This window comes from Anoplopoma fimbria, chromosome 1 (assembly GCF_027596085.1).
Source record: "Anoplopoma fimbria isolate UVic2021 breed Golden Eagle Sablefish chromosome 1, Afim_UVic_2022, whole genome shotgun sequence".
NCBI classification, from domain to species: domain Eukaryota; kingdom Metazoa; phylum Chordata; class Actinopteri; order Perciformes; family Anoplopomatidae; genus Anoplopoma; species Anoplopoma fimbria.
In genome coordinates, this window is record NC_072449.1 from 16,541,431 (window position 1) to 16,559,217 (window position 17,787).

General features: G+C 40.9%; 1 protein-coding gene across 1 annotated transcript in view; it reads left to right on the forward strand.

Annotated features, from left to right (window-relative positions):
- The first annotated feature begins 3,499 nt into the window (after positions 1-3,499).
- Positions 3,500-17,787, forward strand: part of LOC129096882 (F-BAR and double SH3 domains protein 2-like) — a 37,052-nt gene continuing 22,764 nt past the window's right edge. The window contains exons 1-8 of the mRNA XM_054605570.1: positions 3,500-3,526; positions 6,169-6,248; positions 6,797-6,941; positions 7,501-7,634; positions 9,162-9,216; positions 9,462-9,590; positions 14,120-14,242; positions 15,208-15,303. Coding sequence (XP_054461545.1) covers positions 3,500-3,526; positions 6,169-6,248; positions 6,797-6,941; positions 7,501-7,634; positions 9,162-9,216; positions 9,462-9,590; positions 14,120-14,242; positions 15,208-15,303 — 789 coding nt within the window. The remainder of the gene's footprint in view (positions 3,527-6,168; positions 6,249-6,796; positions 6,942-7,500; positions 7,635-9,161; positions 9,217-9,461; positions 9,591-14,119; positions 14,243-15,207; positions 15,304-17,787) is intronic.

A 17,787-nucleotide genomic window follows, 5' to 3' on the forward strand; every position in this document is an offset into this window, starting at 1 on the left:
GCAGACGTAGTCACATAAATGATTAGGCCAGGTTAGGCTTAACAATGGCGACGTGGCCGAGATTAATTAAAAGGGGGCATGGGACACACAATGGAGGCCGGACTTAGCACGTGTATGAAATAAGTGTAACGACGTTATAGCGCGTGAGAGCGGCGCTTAGTTAACCTTCTCTTCCTCTGAAGAGGAATCTTGTTTCTTCTGACTTGTTCGGCAGAGTTTCTCAAGCCTACAACCGGGGACCATAACGCAATCTGTCAGCAGGTTAAGCGGCGAGCTGCTCCTCATCTGGCAGCGGGGAAAAACAGCAAATGTAGATTTGAAGGATCCGGGAATTCCGTGATCTTCCTTCTGGAGGTTAAAGTGGAGGAGCACGGGGCAAGTTATCTGTTTCTCTCTCAGGATCCAAGTGTGTGAACACAAAAACAGTCTGTTGCTCGACCAGCAAGGTGGGGACCGCTACATAGGTTTTATCTCGGGGTACCCAACAGATTTTAGTCTGGGTGGAGTCATGGTCGTGTCACAGGGGACTCCCTGGGGTTCCCCGTGTGGCTCGTCCAATGAGGCACCAGTGTTGCGTTTTAAACGAAATCTCAAACTTGGGTGATATTTTAATACCTGATGGGGTTTGGCGTGGTTTAAACCAGATTAGGCTTTTACTTTGACATGTAGGCCTCTCTATTTACTTCCCCAACATGGTGAAGTCCCAACAAAAATATGAATGGGAAATGAATAAGCTAACTAACTATTATCTCACCTTACTGTTATCTAAATAGCATTTTATTATGGCAGGTCTGCGGTTGCCTTTTGTCTCACTGTCCACTACACACTTAGGTAGTCCACCACTGGGTGAATCTCCACTCACTTGGCCCCCTCCTGGTGATACAATCAGCTGGTCCAACAAAGAGATGGACGGAGAAAAGTGAGAGGAATACAGAGGGAAGGCTCAGGTTGAAAAAGACAGACAAAGAGGACGGGAAAGACATAGACATGAGAATTTTAACAAAAAACAAAAAAAGGCCCGGTGGGGTGGTGTAGAAAGGAGAACAAAGTGAAGATGCTGTTATTTAAACTTTGTCCTTTCACTGCGTCAGACCAGACGTCCTCTCTGTGAAGGAGTCAGCGCAATTACCAGCCACAAAATCAAATAGTCCATGTTTTCTATGTGTGTTAGCATGTGAGTGTTAGCTATTTGTCCTGTGTTCCCCTCCCACAATCAGCATTGCTGGAATAGTTTTAGGCTGGGGTCATACTTCACTGTACTGCCCAAAAAGGCCAGCCTGCTGTGGCTGTGTGTGGGTGTCCCTCTGCGCACCAGCAGTGTGCACTGTTATATGTAAATCAGCCGTAACATTATGGGGGGTTTACATGTAACTTCTCTAATTAAAATGTGTATTTTGAGGTTCAGTTAACACATCAGATATGAAATAGTCTACCTACAGTAGAAACTCAGTAGAAAATGTCAACCGCACTTTAAACATCGTTCTTTGACATTCTGATTACAATTCTCCTCTCCGTCTTGTCTTTTTTTCAGTCTGCATCTCCTCCTCTCACTATATTCTTCTCATCCTTTCTTCCTTCCATACCATGGCACACAACTTACATAACAATAGCTCATGCACACACCCATTAAAGCCCACTTATTAATTATGTATTTGTCTCTAATGTATCCAATATGGCACTAATATTTGATCTACATTCATTTTGACAAGGTTAATAGGAGGGAAGAGAAGTCAGAGAACAGGAGAGAGATAGTGCTGAGGAAAGTGATTTCTCTTTTATTTTCCTGTTCTCTCTCACACATAAAAACCTGCCCTACATCACACACAAATGACCTTTTTACAACACGTCATCGCTGTCTGTTTCAATCTTCTTCTAAACAAAAGCATCATAGTTCTGTAGTCTTTCTCCTTGTCTCCCTCGTCTTCCATTCACCCTCTTACTTACCTCCTGTCTTTACCTTAGCTCAGTTTAATAGGTGTTAAAACTTGGTTTGTCACACACACACACACACACACACACACACACACACACACACACACACGCACACTAATGAGGCAGAGAAGTGCAGACGGGAAAAGACAGGACAAAAAAAAAAATCAAGTATATTGATTTGAGGAGGAAGTTGAGAAAGTAAGATGGTTGACAAGGCAGACACAAAAAGGTAGGAAGAAATGAGAGAGGGACAGCTTATAGAAAGTGAACGAAAGTGACTGAGCCTCAGACAGCAGAAAATAAGTGAGCAGAAGAGCGAGAGTAAACAAGTATCAAGGTGACTGTCTGACGAATTATTTGGCAGAATGTGCAGCGGAGAGAACGGTGTCTAATGAATGGAAAGAGTAGAGTTATACAGGGATGAATGAAGCACAGAAACTGGCTGACAGTCGCTAATGAATTAGGATTTTAACAACATCCTCAACTCCAATTCTTGCTCTCTGAATTTCTATGTGTCCTCTTTACAAAATAGTACGTCTCAATTACGTTTGCTCGAAAGTAATCGTTAGTAACTGTTGTTTGGGTAGCCTGGGAGGGGCTTAAATACGAGCTCAAGTAAACAGTAAACATGTTATAGTGGAAAACATACAGTTGCTTCAGGCCAATGAGTAACAACTATGTGAACTTATTTTGACCTGTGATTGTCTCCTATTGACTTATCAGTCATTTAAAGAAATGCCAGAATGCAGCCGTGAACACACAAATGAACTCACAGAAACCGCTTCACAATGATGAAAATAATTGGGGGCCATTAGCTTGCTAACTGACATGCTTAAAATACACAATATTCAACAATAATCAGCCTCTCTTCCTCTTCCTTTTACTTTTTCTTTGTCAGTCAACCCCAGGATATCCTGCTGTTTGGGTACCCTGTTTGCCACTCTGATCACAAAAACAGGATGTATGTGTGGGAGTGTGTCTGTTTCACTGTATGTGTGTGTGTGTGTGTGTGTGTGTGTGTGTGTGTGTGTGTGTGTGTGTGTGTGTGTGTGTGTGTGTTAAAAGGAGCAGTTCCACCTCACCCAGACCAGACAGGAAGGGCAAAGGAGAGAGAGAGAGAGTTGCCATAGTAACGTGCTGTTCAGGTGATGACAGCATAGAAATGAGGATGGAGGGATGAGATGAGAAGAAGGCTGTGGAGAGAGGATAGAGAGAGAAATATAGAAAGGTCGAGTCGGAGTGGGAGAAGGGAGGAGTGGCAGTGAGGTAAAATGAGAGAGCAACAGAAATCCTCCCGAGTCGGCCAACAACACCTCAGCTGTCACGAATCAGTCACTCAGTGTGCTTCTCGCCATTCAGTCATTGCCAAGTTTAGCTGTCATTGCTCTTGCTCATATAACAGGTATGTCAGCATCGAATCATCTTAGAGGCCTTAAATTGTGCGCTGACAAATGTTGTGCCTGTATTTGTACTTTTTTGATCCCTTCCAGACCATTCCAATGTGGCTCAACATTAACAGTCCTTGTTCTGTAAAAAAAATACACTGCAAAATCTAGCAGAAGCTAACATGAGGCATCAACAGAAGAAGTTGCTGGTAATTTATTTGGTACACAGGCTGACTATTAGTAAGGTACTGAACATAAATAGTTTTTAAATAGTATAATTTATTGATTGATTTATTAGCCTACAGTAGCTCTATTCGTACCACAGCGTCTCTGGAATCTTCTTTGAACGGAGCATTGCTCAGTGGTTATAGGTTTAAGTTTGACAGTCAACTGGCGGAAGGAAGAACACGCACATATTGTCCACAAGGGGCCACTAATGAGGGCTAACCCCCAGATGTTCAACTGGACCAAATTCAAGACACAGAATCGGGTGTCATTGTATTGTTGATAAATTGATGGGGAGCAGTGTGGTGTGGTGGTCAAGCTGTCAAATCAGTCCTCCTGTCAGCCGGCCAGCTCACAGCCAGTGTCTGTCTCAGCCGTCAGTCACTGTCCTCACGTAACCCCCCCAGAAACACACAAACACTTACACACACACAAATTATCCCTGTTTGAACAGCAGGAAGGCAATTAAATCCCAGGAACTTATATTGCAATTTTAACGTTGTGTGCCTCTCCAGCCCTCCTTCACACACACTCTCTCTTCTTTTTTTTTTTTTTTAAACAAACACAGTCTCGTAGCCTTTCATCCAAATCATCCACACCCACTCCACCCTTCCCTAGAGAGTGTGAGAGGTTGAGTATGCTTGAAGCAAACGTTTTTCCTCATGCAATGGACAGGGCAGTTTCTGTGTGTGTGTGTGTGTGTGTGTGTGTGTGTGTGTGTGTGTGTGTGTGTGTGTGTGTGTGTGTGTGTGTGTGTGTGTGTGTGTACTTAATCTGGTATTTTTCTGGCATTTACACCTCTGACTGTAGTTTACATCAATGAGACTGGCATTGGCTAACCATTCTCTGAGGTAACCTACACAGTTAATTAGAAATAGGTTACATCTTCCTCATGTATGATACGTGGATCTTCATGGCAGCTATGACACAGCATTTCTCAAAGTAGTGCTGACCTCTACACTCAATTTAAGCTATTACAAAATATTTACTCCCCTTGCTGCCAATTTACTCAGACAGTAACACTGCTGAGGTGATGGGGAGTTGTTCTTAGACTAAGCGCTGACTCTTTGCTAGAGGATTTAAATGGTGGGTGCCAGGTGTCACTGGGCCACTGTCTCCCCAAGGACACACGCTTGTGTGTCAGCTGGCGTGAACCGAGTTTCAGGTCCAGAGAACAAGAGGAAGAACTAAATCATGTTTTTCGATTGGCCCCATTCACCATCTGTGAAAGGTAAAAGGGCAAGATGAGAGAGAAGTATGAATATGAAATATGTATAACGAAAGAGAGAGAGAGAGAGAGAGAGCAGTGGACATTTGATGACAACCAAACAGCTTGATAAGAGAGAGTGGATGAAGATATGTGGGAAGTGATGATGAGGATTAGGGGGTGAGGGGATCAATATTTGAACAATTGAAAATAGATCTGTGAGAATTATAATACTACAGATGAAGAGTGAAGGATTGAGAGAGACATAAATGAAGAGAGCTGATAACTGGGTGATTTTGAAAACAAAACCGCGAGACCGGTTTTACATGCAGATTTATATTTAAGAGGGATGAGGGAAGAATGTGCCTGGGAGGAACGAATTAATATGTCCCTAAGGTCTGTTTGTCCTGATTGGGTTGTCGTATTAGTTGTTCTGCTTTGATAACAACTGTTTTATTAATGAGGATTTGCTTCCCGCCCCCCCCCCCCACACACACACACACACACACACACACACACACACACACTCCAGCGTCTGCGAGTTGTCGCTACTGACACAGTGACCCAGTCCAGTAGATGTAGGTTACCCTTTCTTGCAGCCCTCTGGGTTTCTGCTCATACTCACAGGAGCTGACTGTGAGTCATTGTTGCTGACGCAGAGCTGATCCATTTCATTGCAGTATTGTTTACTGAGCAAAAGACAAGATCTTTGGCTGTGTACCTGAAACAGAAATATAATGAAAAACGGCACCCGTGAGGCGAACAAGCAAGACTGAAGTTCAAATCAGCCATATTAGAGCCGCTCACGCTGTGATACTGTGTTAGTTAATTCCTGACCTCGTTACCTAAGTGGTTTATTCTCATCACACAATATATATATATTTTTTTAAAACACACTATGTAAAGTAAGCGTACTAAATAATTGTCACCACTTTCCCACTTCTGTCTTCTGACCTTTTCTTCAACCGTGGTCCTCTAAAAGAGCTCCCAAAGATTCAATTGTGCCAGGAAAGGTTGTTATGTTACGAGAGACTTCAAGCAGTACTGTAACAGTTCCTTAAAATCTCAATTTGAAAATTTATTTTATGAAATATTTTTTAACTGTCGGTTAAAATGTTACGTATAGACTTTTAGACACAACATGGTGCTGGTCAACAGTTTATCTTCTGCTCTGATATTATATTATGATATATAATACCATATTAGTTACACACGGACTCCTTTTTTCATTTGGTAAGGGGTCATGGTATAAGTGCATTCTGTCTTGTTCTTGCCCCCACTTTATCCCCTATTTATTCCATTCTTTCTTAAATGTTACAAATACATTGTAATTTAGAAACGGTTCAAACTAATCAGATAACAGGAAATATTTTGCCTTTCATTTTTCTCACTGCAGCATCTTTACGCTTGTGCTTTCAGGCTCTGCAGAAGTTAGCGAGCCAGTACCTAAAGAGAGACTGGCCTGCAATCAACCCTGATGACCAGAGAACAGACTACAGGTAGGTGTGTGTGCATGTGTGTGCATGTGTGTGTTTGTACATAAAACATATAGAAGTAGGCAGCCATGTTTTCCCATAAAGCACAGCTAATTTTGCAGCTATTCTAAATTGCTTGCACCTACAGTTGCACCACTCAAATGAAAGCCAAAGCTGTGCTCTGCTGCATTGCTTCAAAACTCTTGGAAAAACATAATATGGTCTACACAACAATTTTTGTTATAATATTATTTACTGTAACAGTGGAACTTTAAGCTGAATCAAACTTACTCTGAACACCAGAAATGGAGGCATTATCTCTGCAGTTCACAGTTTTACTGATATTAGTTTTGTTTTTGTTGATTAAACCAACTACTGCATAATTTCTACACAAATCTTTTCCCCTTCCAGCTGCATGCACGTACAGTTTCTCTGGCCCACAGTGGTGTAGAGAATCATAAATTCAGCCACTCTGCAGAAGAACTTTATGAATTTCCAACCAATTGCTCTTGGGAGTATAAGTTGTAGAACAGCAACCATCCAGCATGTTTATGCTTTCTCTCTCCAACTAGGAATGTGTATGCAGTGTGGAGGTCCTACTTAGAAGGTACAGTGCAGGTGAGCCAGTCCAGGCTCAACGTGTGTGACAACTACAAAATTCAAGTGTCAGAGCCTGCGAAGACTGTCAGACTCTACAAGGAGCAGCAACTCAAAAAGGTGAGTTGATGTGTGTACAGTGGGAGCTAGTCATAGTTTCCTGAAGCATTCTTTGGTCTCTATCCGTCTCTACAACCATCATCCATAAGATAAGATAAGATAAGATAATCCTTTATTAGTCCCACAGCGGGGAAATTTGCAGGCTTACAGCAGAATAGAGTAAAGTGCACACAAGAGACATAGTAGAAGAAAGACAAGATAAAAATAAAAAATGAAAATAAAAAAAACAAGTATTATAAATAAGCAATAAAAAACAGTAGAAAATCAACAATAACTGAAATATTATATTTACAGACAGAAAAAACTATTTTAACTATTATTGCACAGTGTAATGTATTGCACAGGTTTTTATTGTCATGTTTTTATTGTCATGTGTCATGTGGTCTGCTGGGAGCAGAGTTGGTTGTGCAACCTGACAGCAGCAGGAAGGAAGGACCTGCGGTACCTCTCCTATACACACCGGGGGTGAAGCAGCCAGTGTGTGTGCTCACACTGAGTTATTGTGGCTCATGTTGGTCTGCTCTTTTTCTAACAACTGTTTTCCTTATTCTCTTCACAGACCATCGATCAGTTGAGTGGAATTCAAGCCGAGCTGCAGGAGTCAGTGAAGGAGTTGGCCAAAGCCAAGAAAAAATACTACGACAGTGAGCAGGTTGCCCACGCTGTACGAGAGAAAGCTGACATAGAGGCCAAGTAAGCTCACCACAACACTGTGTGTGTGTGTGTGTGTGTGTGTGTGTGTGTGTGTGTGTGTGTGTGTGTGTGTGTGTAGGTCTGTACGGAAGAAGAAAAATAGCCAGATGGTCTCCATTGTCAGAATGAATACCATCAAGCAAACAAAGTTGGTTAACCTCATGGAGAGAGAATATGTTTGTATGTAAGTCTTGTGTGTGTGTGTGTGTGTGTGTGTGTGTGTGTGTGTGTGTGTGTGTGTGTGTGTGTGTGTGTGTGTGTGTGTGTGTGTGTGTGTGAGAGAGATAAACATGAGGTCTGAAAGAAGCAATCAATTACAGAGTGGTGTTTATGAGTCAGACAAATACCATACAGAAGAAAAAGGGACCAAAACACCACACCACAGTGTACAGAACCAGAGTTTGACAACATGAGTGTAAATTCAAGCAATAAACTAAACCTGAATCAAGTCTGTGGACATTTCTAATAGACATTTGTTGTGTTTTGGTTTTCTTTTGAAGGACACAGAAGCTCTATCAGATACATGAGGTTTTTATGCAGCTTTTTTAGGATTGGAAGGTATATTGGATAGATTGAAATATCTTGTCATTTGTTTTTCATTGTTTTTTCTCACTAAATAGTCCACGGAGTAGTAGATTAACTTGAATTTCTACCATAAATTAAATATTTGTTAAGCTTTTTTCACCACAGCTAGTAACAAGGTTTGCTCCAGTGCTGATGAGTGTTGTTTTCCTCTAAGCCCTCTGTAGTAGCAGCAGCTATGGTGATATTTTCACTTCATTGAATTCTCGGCTCCGGTTGGCTCCCACATCGATTGGCCAGTCGACTCTTTTCTGTTCTCTATCACTCAGTAGAAAGACACAGCCACGGAAATTACTGCATTGCCGCCGTGCCGCTATTCGAGTGTACGTGTGTGTATTTCATTAGAGAAAAATGCCGAGACATTAGTCATCGCCGGGCACAGGGAACACAGGGGAAGAAGTCGGTGTGAATGCAGAGACACCACACACTTCATACTTTTAACACCACTTGGCTGCATAAAGCAGGGTAACATAAGTAGAAACAGACCACACATATAGGAAAGCGACAGACTTCATCACACACTCATAATGCGTTTTGGGTCTGTACGAGTGAGAGTTAATGGACTACACACAGCCTGATTTCAAGCACATAAGCACAGTAGAATAAAAAGCAGACCACACAGACTTGTTTCTTTTATAAACCAGGTCTTTCTGATATCAGTATAAATCATGATGGCTGGAGATTTATTGCTGTCAAGCTCCACCCTTTTCAGGGCCGATATATGATACCTACTTTGAACCAGAGGTTAGAGATGAGAGTTATGATGTTAAGGAATAGCCTGGATCTTTTTCTTCTTTCTATCTTACTTTGTTGTTAATATTAGTAACTGTTGCTAATATATGTGTTTTAACTAAATATATGCTTTTGTGCATAGATGCCTTTTATATTTAATCTGAATTAGATCCGACATTAACTTTCTTTGCTTGCTCTGTTTTGTTATTTCAGGTCGAAACTGGGTCTTTTTCAATCAAGAATTAGTTTACAGAAAGCAAGTGTTAAGGTAAGAGGGCTCACCCCCTAAGACACAAACACAACACTGTCACTCCCTCTTGAGGCAGAACTTCCAAGCACACTCTTTTAAACAATGATACAAAAACGCAAAATGGTTGTTTCACTTTTCTTCTCTAATGAGCCCAGAACCTTAAAAATAAGCCTCATGTCCTCCACTTAAAACTCAAAGCTTAAAGCTCTGGTCTATTGCTATAATGCAGTGTTGCAATAACGTCTGTTTCTCTATCATTTCAGTTGAAAGCAAAGAGAAGTGACTGTAACTCCAAGGCGACACAAGCCAGGAACGACTACTTGCTAACGCTAGCTGCTGCCAACGCTCACCATGACCGCTACTACCATACAGATCTACTGCACTGCATACAGGTACTTATATCAAGATACATTTAAAGGATTGAAAGATGTGAGTGGTGTGGGAAAGAGAATAAATGTGGAGCATTTTTTAAGCAAAACATTTCTAGGCAGCTAAATTGCTGTTTTGGATGCTATTCTTTTACTACAAACAGTACTGACTTAAGAATCTCATGAGCTGACAATACCCAGAGGGATTTTCCAAGAACGTTAACACATTTTCTGGTTCCAAAATTCAAATGGGGGGGAACTTCTTTGAATTAAAGCTCAATCTGGGATAAAATGTCTCCCTTTTATGAGTGCACAAAGTCAGACTCCCTCCAAGTAGTTAGAGAGGAAAAAATTTATACATGAGAAAGTGATGATTTCACAGTTTTCAGTCTTCAAAGAGAGTCATATAGAGTTCTCTGGATTTGTGATTTGAAAGGGGCTTATGCAAAGAAAAATCCTGCAAAATGAGCCTAGCTGATGTTTGCTTTTACCAAATGATTGGTAGGCATGAAATTATATTTTCCACAATGTTGAATGAACTGTGTTAAGGCCAGAGGAATTCTCAGAAAGCTTTGACGTAGTTTGTCATTTTTTTGGTACATTGAATAGAAAAGGTCGTCCAAATATGAATGCTAGAAAGCGTGCTGCATCACTGCATATCACTGATATTCTTTTGGCCTCATAATCACATCTGAGACCGTAATATGACACGCATCACTGCGAACCAGAATGCGTGTTAGTTTTTCTCTTAATATGGTTTTGGTAAGTAATCCTGTTAAAGCAAGTGCTGCAATTTAAGGTAAATACGTTGTGACACAGAAGCCAATTTGCCGTCACTCATATTTATGTCATCAGTGGTAGCAAGCTGCTGTTTGTGTGTGGAAACATCTGGTACTGCGTGACCTTTCTAGCACAATCACAGAATCAATCACAGGAAGAAATTAGACTCAAATACCTGCATATCATTGTGGTTCAAGACAAGAAATCCAGGTCTGTTAATGATAGCAGATATACACACGCACACACACACACACACACACACACACACACACACACACACACACACACACACACACACACACACACACACACACACACACACACACACACACACACACACACACACACACACATATAACAGTCTGCCCTGACATACATACTTCAGCTACTGTGTAATGAATACCTTAAGCAGCTGAGTGACTGAGTTTTTTTTATCCTGACAGTCATTAGTCTCTGATATGACAGATTTATCAGACACACACATTAGAGTAGCTAATAGTAACTGCAACTATAATGTTGCTGCTTTAGTTTTTTCTGTCAGTCTAAACCTGTCCGTTTCCTGTCAGTCTAAATATATGCAACTTAACTCACAAGTTGCATATATTTAGAATCAGTATGCAAATCATTTCAAATTATAGAACGGTCACTGACGTTTCTATCCGCTTCTCTTTCTGTCTTGATTTTTTTGCTTTCTGTTTCTTCCTTTGCTTTTTCCATTTTGTGTCATTTCTAACTTCAGATGCTCGCCCCTTGTTTCTCCTTCTCCCTCACTCTCACATACTCGGCCTTAGGCGTGTGTGAGCATCTATACTATGAGGCCATTCTGAATAATAGATTCTTAGGTCCTCGCGACAGAAGGACAGGACTGCAGGGAAATATGCACATACACAAATACATGCATGCAAACACACAAAGAGAATGAGGGACATTGCTAGAGGGAAGCAATCTGCTCATCCCTCCCCTGCAGTAGCCTTTTTATTGTGGCGTTTACAGGTCTTCCTTCACCTGGCAGTCAATGATAACAACACTCCTAACAGGGGGACGAAAAATTGCATCACAAGTTATTTTCACTGTTTTTGCTCCACATAGATACGTTTAGAAAGCTAATATGCATTACCAAAATAGCAAAAATACAACCCAGAAAACATTATAGTATTTGGAGCAGTGCTGTAAAACTACAGAACTAGGTTTTTCTTAGGCTTCTCCATTCATCATGGTCTACATCCTCAACAGCACTAATATACAACCTATAAAATGCTTTATGCCCTTATAGCATTGGACTGCCGTGAACATTATTCATTGGATAAAGCCATGAGAGGGCATTTTGGAATAAGGACTTATACTTCTAAAATGCCATATTCAGATATGTTAACTTTATGGCAGTGAGCGTTTATCAGCTCTCACTAATTCAAGACCTTTTCTGGATTTAATATCAAAACCATATAGAAAGTAGATAATAGAGTGGTTTCATAGATGTAAGGGTTGAGCAGACTTGTAATTGAAAGGCTTGTTTTTCTGCACTTTACTTCATAAACTCTGACTGTACCGACTGTGGCAGCAGAACTAACTTGTGTCCAACGCTGAGCGCCACTGTCCTTGTCAATGCGACAGTCGTAGTGAAAGGGCAGTGGAGCAACAGACTGCTCCACATCTCCCTCTGCTGGTGGCAGTCGATGCTCAAACACACACACTTACACCTTTGCTGCTCTGTCTGGTCCACTGTGCTGTACTTATTGTTCAGGCTGATGCAGTCATTCGACCCAGTAACACACACACACACACACACACACACACACACATTAACCAGGATATGAGGAGGCAGCTTTTTCTGGAAGCTTACTCATTCCATTTCAACACTACCGTAAAAGGATGAAAGAAGGAAGGGAGGAAGAGAAGAAAGGGGGAGGAGGAAATGAGCATAGTGATGAGGGAACATTTGGAGAGAAGTCAACCAAAAACCCACCCTTAATGACATCATTTCCTTCTCAATTTCCCATTGTTTTAAAAGCTACTTTTGTCAGTGGTATGTGCACATTAAAAAACATGTTTTTGCATATTAACTGAAAAATAAGGTGTTACTAGGAGGTTGTGGACTTGGCCTAAAACATCCCCTGGCCAGCAGAGAGTGTAGTCAGGTTTGTGTGACTGTGAGCTTTATTAAAGTACTTTGCTTGAGGAGAGCACGAGTGGTTGAGTATTTTGGAGAGTGTGTGTTTTTGTGTGTGTGTGTGTCTGTGGTCTCTCTCTGTTTTGTTGAATTGGAATCTGAACCCCTTCACCTTCCCCTGCAGCTGCATGAACGCTATCCAAAGAACACTTCACACACACACACACTTCACACACACACACACACACACACACACACACACACACACACACACACACACACACACACACACACACACACACACACACACACACACACACACACACTGTCTGCCATACACTCGTTCTGTCTCTCTCGTTCTTTCATACTTTGTCAACTGCTCGCTCTCTCCCCTCTTACCTCCTCTCCATTAGCCCCCTCTCTCTCTCTGTCTCTCCCTCTCTCTTTCCTCCGTCTGATCTGTCTGTTTGGCAACGTTGCCTACAGCTTGGCAGCGCTACCCCAGCTCCCCTCAGAAAGGCTGTTCATTTGGACTGCATTAAAATGTCTTTATATCGCCGCATCAAAATCCTCTTCTTGTGATAAGAGCTGTCGAGTGAAAACATCTGCTCCGTTTCTGTCCTTCTTTCGACTTTGCTCTTGTCTCTCATTGTTTGTCTCACTTTCTTTCATTTAATAAAAGTCTGCGTTCGGCAGCATAAGGCGACATAACATATGTCGCAGGTAGACTATCATTTTTTTTCCAAGGTCAGCAGCAATACCAGGCCAGTGGTGAGGTGTGTGTGTGTGTGTGAAACCACCTTTTAACACCTATTAAACTGAAACCTATATTTAAACACCCACACAGGTGTTTTCAATCATTCTGGCTGATTAGACCACTAGTCAGGTTAAAGCTGGGTGGTGTCACAGTCTGGACACGCCCACACAGCCTTGAGAAGAGGTCTAATTAGGAAACACAAGTAAAAACACCTGTGTGAGTGGACTATAGGTTTTCAATTCCTTTTTTATCATAGTGTGACCTAACGGCCAACATGTCTGTGGTGTATGATTTCTGAAATTGTGTATAGATTGGGCAATTTGCAACAAAAAGCTTTTTGTTTACATTGGTACTCACTCGCTAAATTTATAAGCAGGTTCTATGTTGTTTGAGGCTCTTGTGTCTCTTCCTTAAACATAATTATAAATATGTAAACATACATTTGAATAAAGATTTACTCATCCAATGCCTTTAGGAGAAACACGGTTGAAACTATTAGTCCATATCCTTCTCTTATGTTTACAACTTGCAGGCAAAAAAGTAGCTGTACAAACAAACAGCAAGAAAACAAACCTTATTTACAGTCGGCTCCCGGTTACAAAATAGTTGTGGTTAAATGCTTCCTGGAAGTTTGATGATGAGAAATGAGGCACTCATTGTGCACAGAGGTCTGATGGGAAACTTCACATCTAAATGAATGTAGAAAAACAACTAATATAATGCTACAGCTTTTTGGGTAACAGGTTTTGTTCTACTCTTTCACCCTCTTTCTATCCTCTGTCTGTCCCTGTCTAGGTGTCACCTCCTAATTCTCCTGTACTCTCTTATTTTGTCAAGGATTATGGAATTACGTGCGATTAATCCATTCTTCACTGTAACCTCTGGTCCTTCTCCCTCTCTGTCCTCTAGGCCTTGGACGGCAGGATCTATGAGCATGTTAAAGACTACCTGGTAGAGCTGAGTCGCACCGAGCTAGAGGCCTCCCAAGCCTCACACAACACCTTCCAGTTCTTGTTGGACAAATCCACAAGGGTGAGTCAGATGTGTTGAGTGACACAGGCCTTCTGTGCTCATTTTTAAAGTTAGTATTTGTATAAATAAAGCATTTTTTGGTCTCAAAAAGATGCTGTTGGAAATGTCCTCCAATCTTCTTGACATCACAGCGTAATAGAAGTGCAATTTTTGTAAAAACAATTTGTATTTCTTCGGTGAAATGAATGAAACATCTTGACATTTACTGTTAATTTGCTATTATCAGGCACTGTAATTATTATATTCATGTGTATGTAAATAGTGCCAAGGACATGATTTGGCAAGGATTGTTCACATTCTGCATTTCAATAAAAAACTGATGCTATAAAGACATTTCTAAGGAAAGCAAAAGAAAAATGCTGAATCACAATACACAGATTAAAGTTAATACCTGATTTTGTATTGTGTTCTTGTTTGTTATGTTTGTGTGTCTCTGTAAAGCTTGCAGTAAACCACAAATAAAACTGTAATAATTCTCAATGGGAGAATGATGTGCATATATATAATCAATATAGTGTGTGCAGGTACTGCACACAGGCTAGCTGGCAGAACAACTGAGCTCAACGGCTCTTAATACACCAACACCTTGGCTGGTCAGCAGTGTTATACAACTGGTTTTATAGTTCATAATTACCGAGAGTTATATTAACTTTTTTAATTGTCTGAAGTCACTTGACTTGTTTCTGCTCCTAGCCCAACTCACAATCTCTTTTACCTGACATGGATGCGTTTTAAAGTGATACGCACAATATCAAACCCAAAATCTATGGAATGAATACAAAACACTCACCTACTGTGGGCATGAAAGGTGGCTGTAAATAGTTTGCTCCATCATTCGGAAACGGAGGCTGTGGTCAGCAGGGATTCCCTCAGTTTACAATGGATTCCGAAATTAGCTTTTCACTGCAAGAAACTTGCATTTAAATACACTTTAGTTACTATTTATCCCTCTGTCTTTCACTCAGATAATACAAGAATACAACCAGCAGTTGTTCATGCAGGAGAACCCAGTGTTCCACAAAGCACACGACTTCCAGTTCCAGCCCAGCGATTGTGACGCGGTAAGAGGCACATGGTTTTTCTTTTAAACTTGAATGTGTATAAACTTGTGTATGAACCTGTTTATTCCTATCCCTTTCGTATACAGACCCCCCCCCCCCCACACACACACACACACACACACACACACACACACACACACACAGATAGCCATCAGCCTCTACCCTCATCCTACATTTTCAGTTTTTCTGTCCCTTCCAATATTGTATTTAACGTCTGTTACAGAAGTCTTAATCAGTTGAAACAGAATTCATGTACCTTTTATTCTTGTGATTTAAGAGAATCCCATTAATACATCTGGGCTGAGAGGCTTTCCAAGCACAGAAACAGAGGGCCAAGCTCTGATCATTCTTATTCTCTAGATAGATATTTGGCTCTTTTATTTCAAGCCTTTGGAGAATTCAGGATGGAGTTGTCCAGTTAACTAGTGTTTGGTGACAGCATGAAAGAAGCATGGATCTACTGTGTTCTAATATTAATCATTTTAACAGTAAATGTTTTGTGTCCACTGGGAGATTCTCTTTCTAATCCTAGCTTCTTTTCATCATTTACAAACTTTGCATAACTTCTTTTCAATTCAATTGGTTTCTGTCTGTTAAAACTACTTCAAATTGTCATAAATCAGTCCGTGTGATAAAAATGCAGCAGTGGAAATCCTGCTTTCAAACCCCTCTGGAGACTTGTTAAGTATAGCTGGTTTCTAAAAAAACCCAAAGATGTCTCCCAGACGACATTGGTCCTAAATCCTCCATAGTTATCCTTTTCTCTTGTGTCTGAGTCATTTTGTGCTCTCTTGTTTCTCAGCCTCTTTTCCTCTTTCACTCTCTATCTCACTGTGTTCAAACACATTTTCTTCCCCTCTGTTAACCTTCCTTTATTTCATAAACTGGTAACATTTCTCTTAACGACAATGTGCTATTCCTACCCGGAGTCTTCCTAATCCTGTTCAACCTTTGCTAACACTTTTCCCTAACCTTTTTTTTCCATTAACCCTCTATCTGTGTGTCTGTGTGCTTGCCCTGCTGCTCTTGGTTGTGTGGGTGCGCGGACGCTCGCCTGTGTGTATGTGTGTGTGCCAGACTCTGAGCTCGGTGCCGCAGTTGGTGGACATTGAGCCGTCGCCCGTCAGTGCCATGAGAATGACCCTGGCACAGGTAGTCTTAACTGCTGTTAGCATTCTTCACCTTCATTCCTGACACACAACATGGATCATCTGCTCCATTTATGTCTATTTATATATGTATATATATATATATATATATATATATATATATATATATATATCTGTCTTCTGTCTTGGTGACATTGACTCGTACACTCATGTTTTGCCTAACAGAGCAACTTAACTCTAACCAATGACATTGCATACAGGCCTGCTGCTTAGCATTTAGTAAACATCAGGCCCATTCTGGCATATGCTCAGAATCAAACACAATCTAATTAAATCAACTTTAGATTAATAGGTGACTTATTATGTTTAAAACTGATGAAAAATCCTGGGCTGTTAATTGGGTTGTGTCTATCTGCCTGGGATCATGACACTATGGTTACTGTTCATTACCATTTCCATCAAAAGAGGCCCTAGACTGCTCAGGTAGAACGTTCTGTGGTGGACAGTGAGTTCTACCATGACTTAACCCTGATTCACTGCAGACATTTGTTTTACATTAGGTCAACTAGAATAACCTTTACAACCCAACTATCCTTCCTGGCAAGCAGCTTGGGCCCATCCCTCTTCTTAAACAGAAAGTAGTGTGGCCATTACAGCATGTCTAGCCAGCATCAACACAAAGTCTTTTACACATGGGCCTATGTGTATGTGAAATATTAGTGCAGAAAAACGCTCGGAGAGTCCATGAGTGTTGCATGCTGCAGCAGAGGCGTGGCTATAATTACACCTATGACATCATGCCCATTGCTGGTGTAATAAATAAGAATAAACCTCACCAATATGTGCAAGGCTCTGTATTACTGGTTTTAGGTGGATATTCAGTCACAACCTTAGTTGTCACTTGAGTTTAGCTTTCTTTTTATTCAACAACAGAGCAATCAGACCAGAGTAAGAACAGCAGTTGTTTCACATGTTTCTTATTGGATACTTATTATGACTTTCCTACCTGCCTGTCTGCCATATCTACCTTACATTTCCCCAGTGGTTGCATTTGGATAAATTATGAGACAAATAGTTAGTAAAGCTTTATTTATTCAGGAAATCTCATTGAGATCAAGATCTATTTCATAAGAGAGCCCCGAGTACAAATTACTTGTACACAAGATCGCACCACGAAAATTAATTCACCCATAAAAAACATCACACTCACACACATAGCCATATGAATAAAAACATCTAAAACATGATTAGAATATAAGCTAATGAAGCTTCCTCCCCCAGAGTAACGAGTGTTTCCTACTTAAAGCTGTGTTGCAGTTAATTCCAGTAGTGAGATCCATAGTATTGGGAACCGGTCAACCCAAATTCAGAGTTT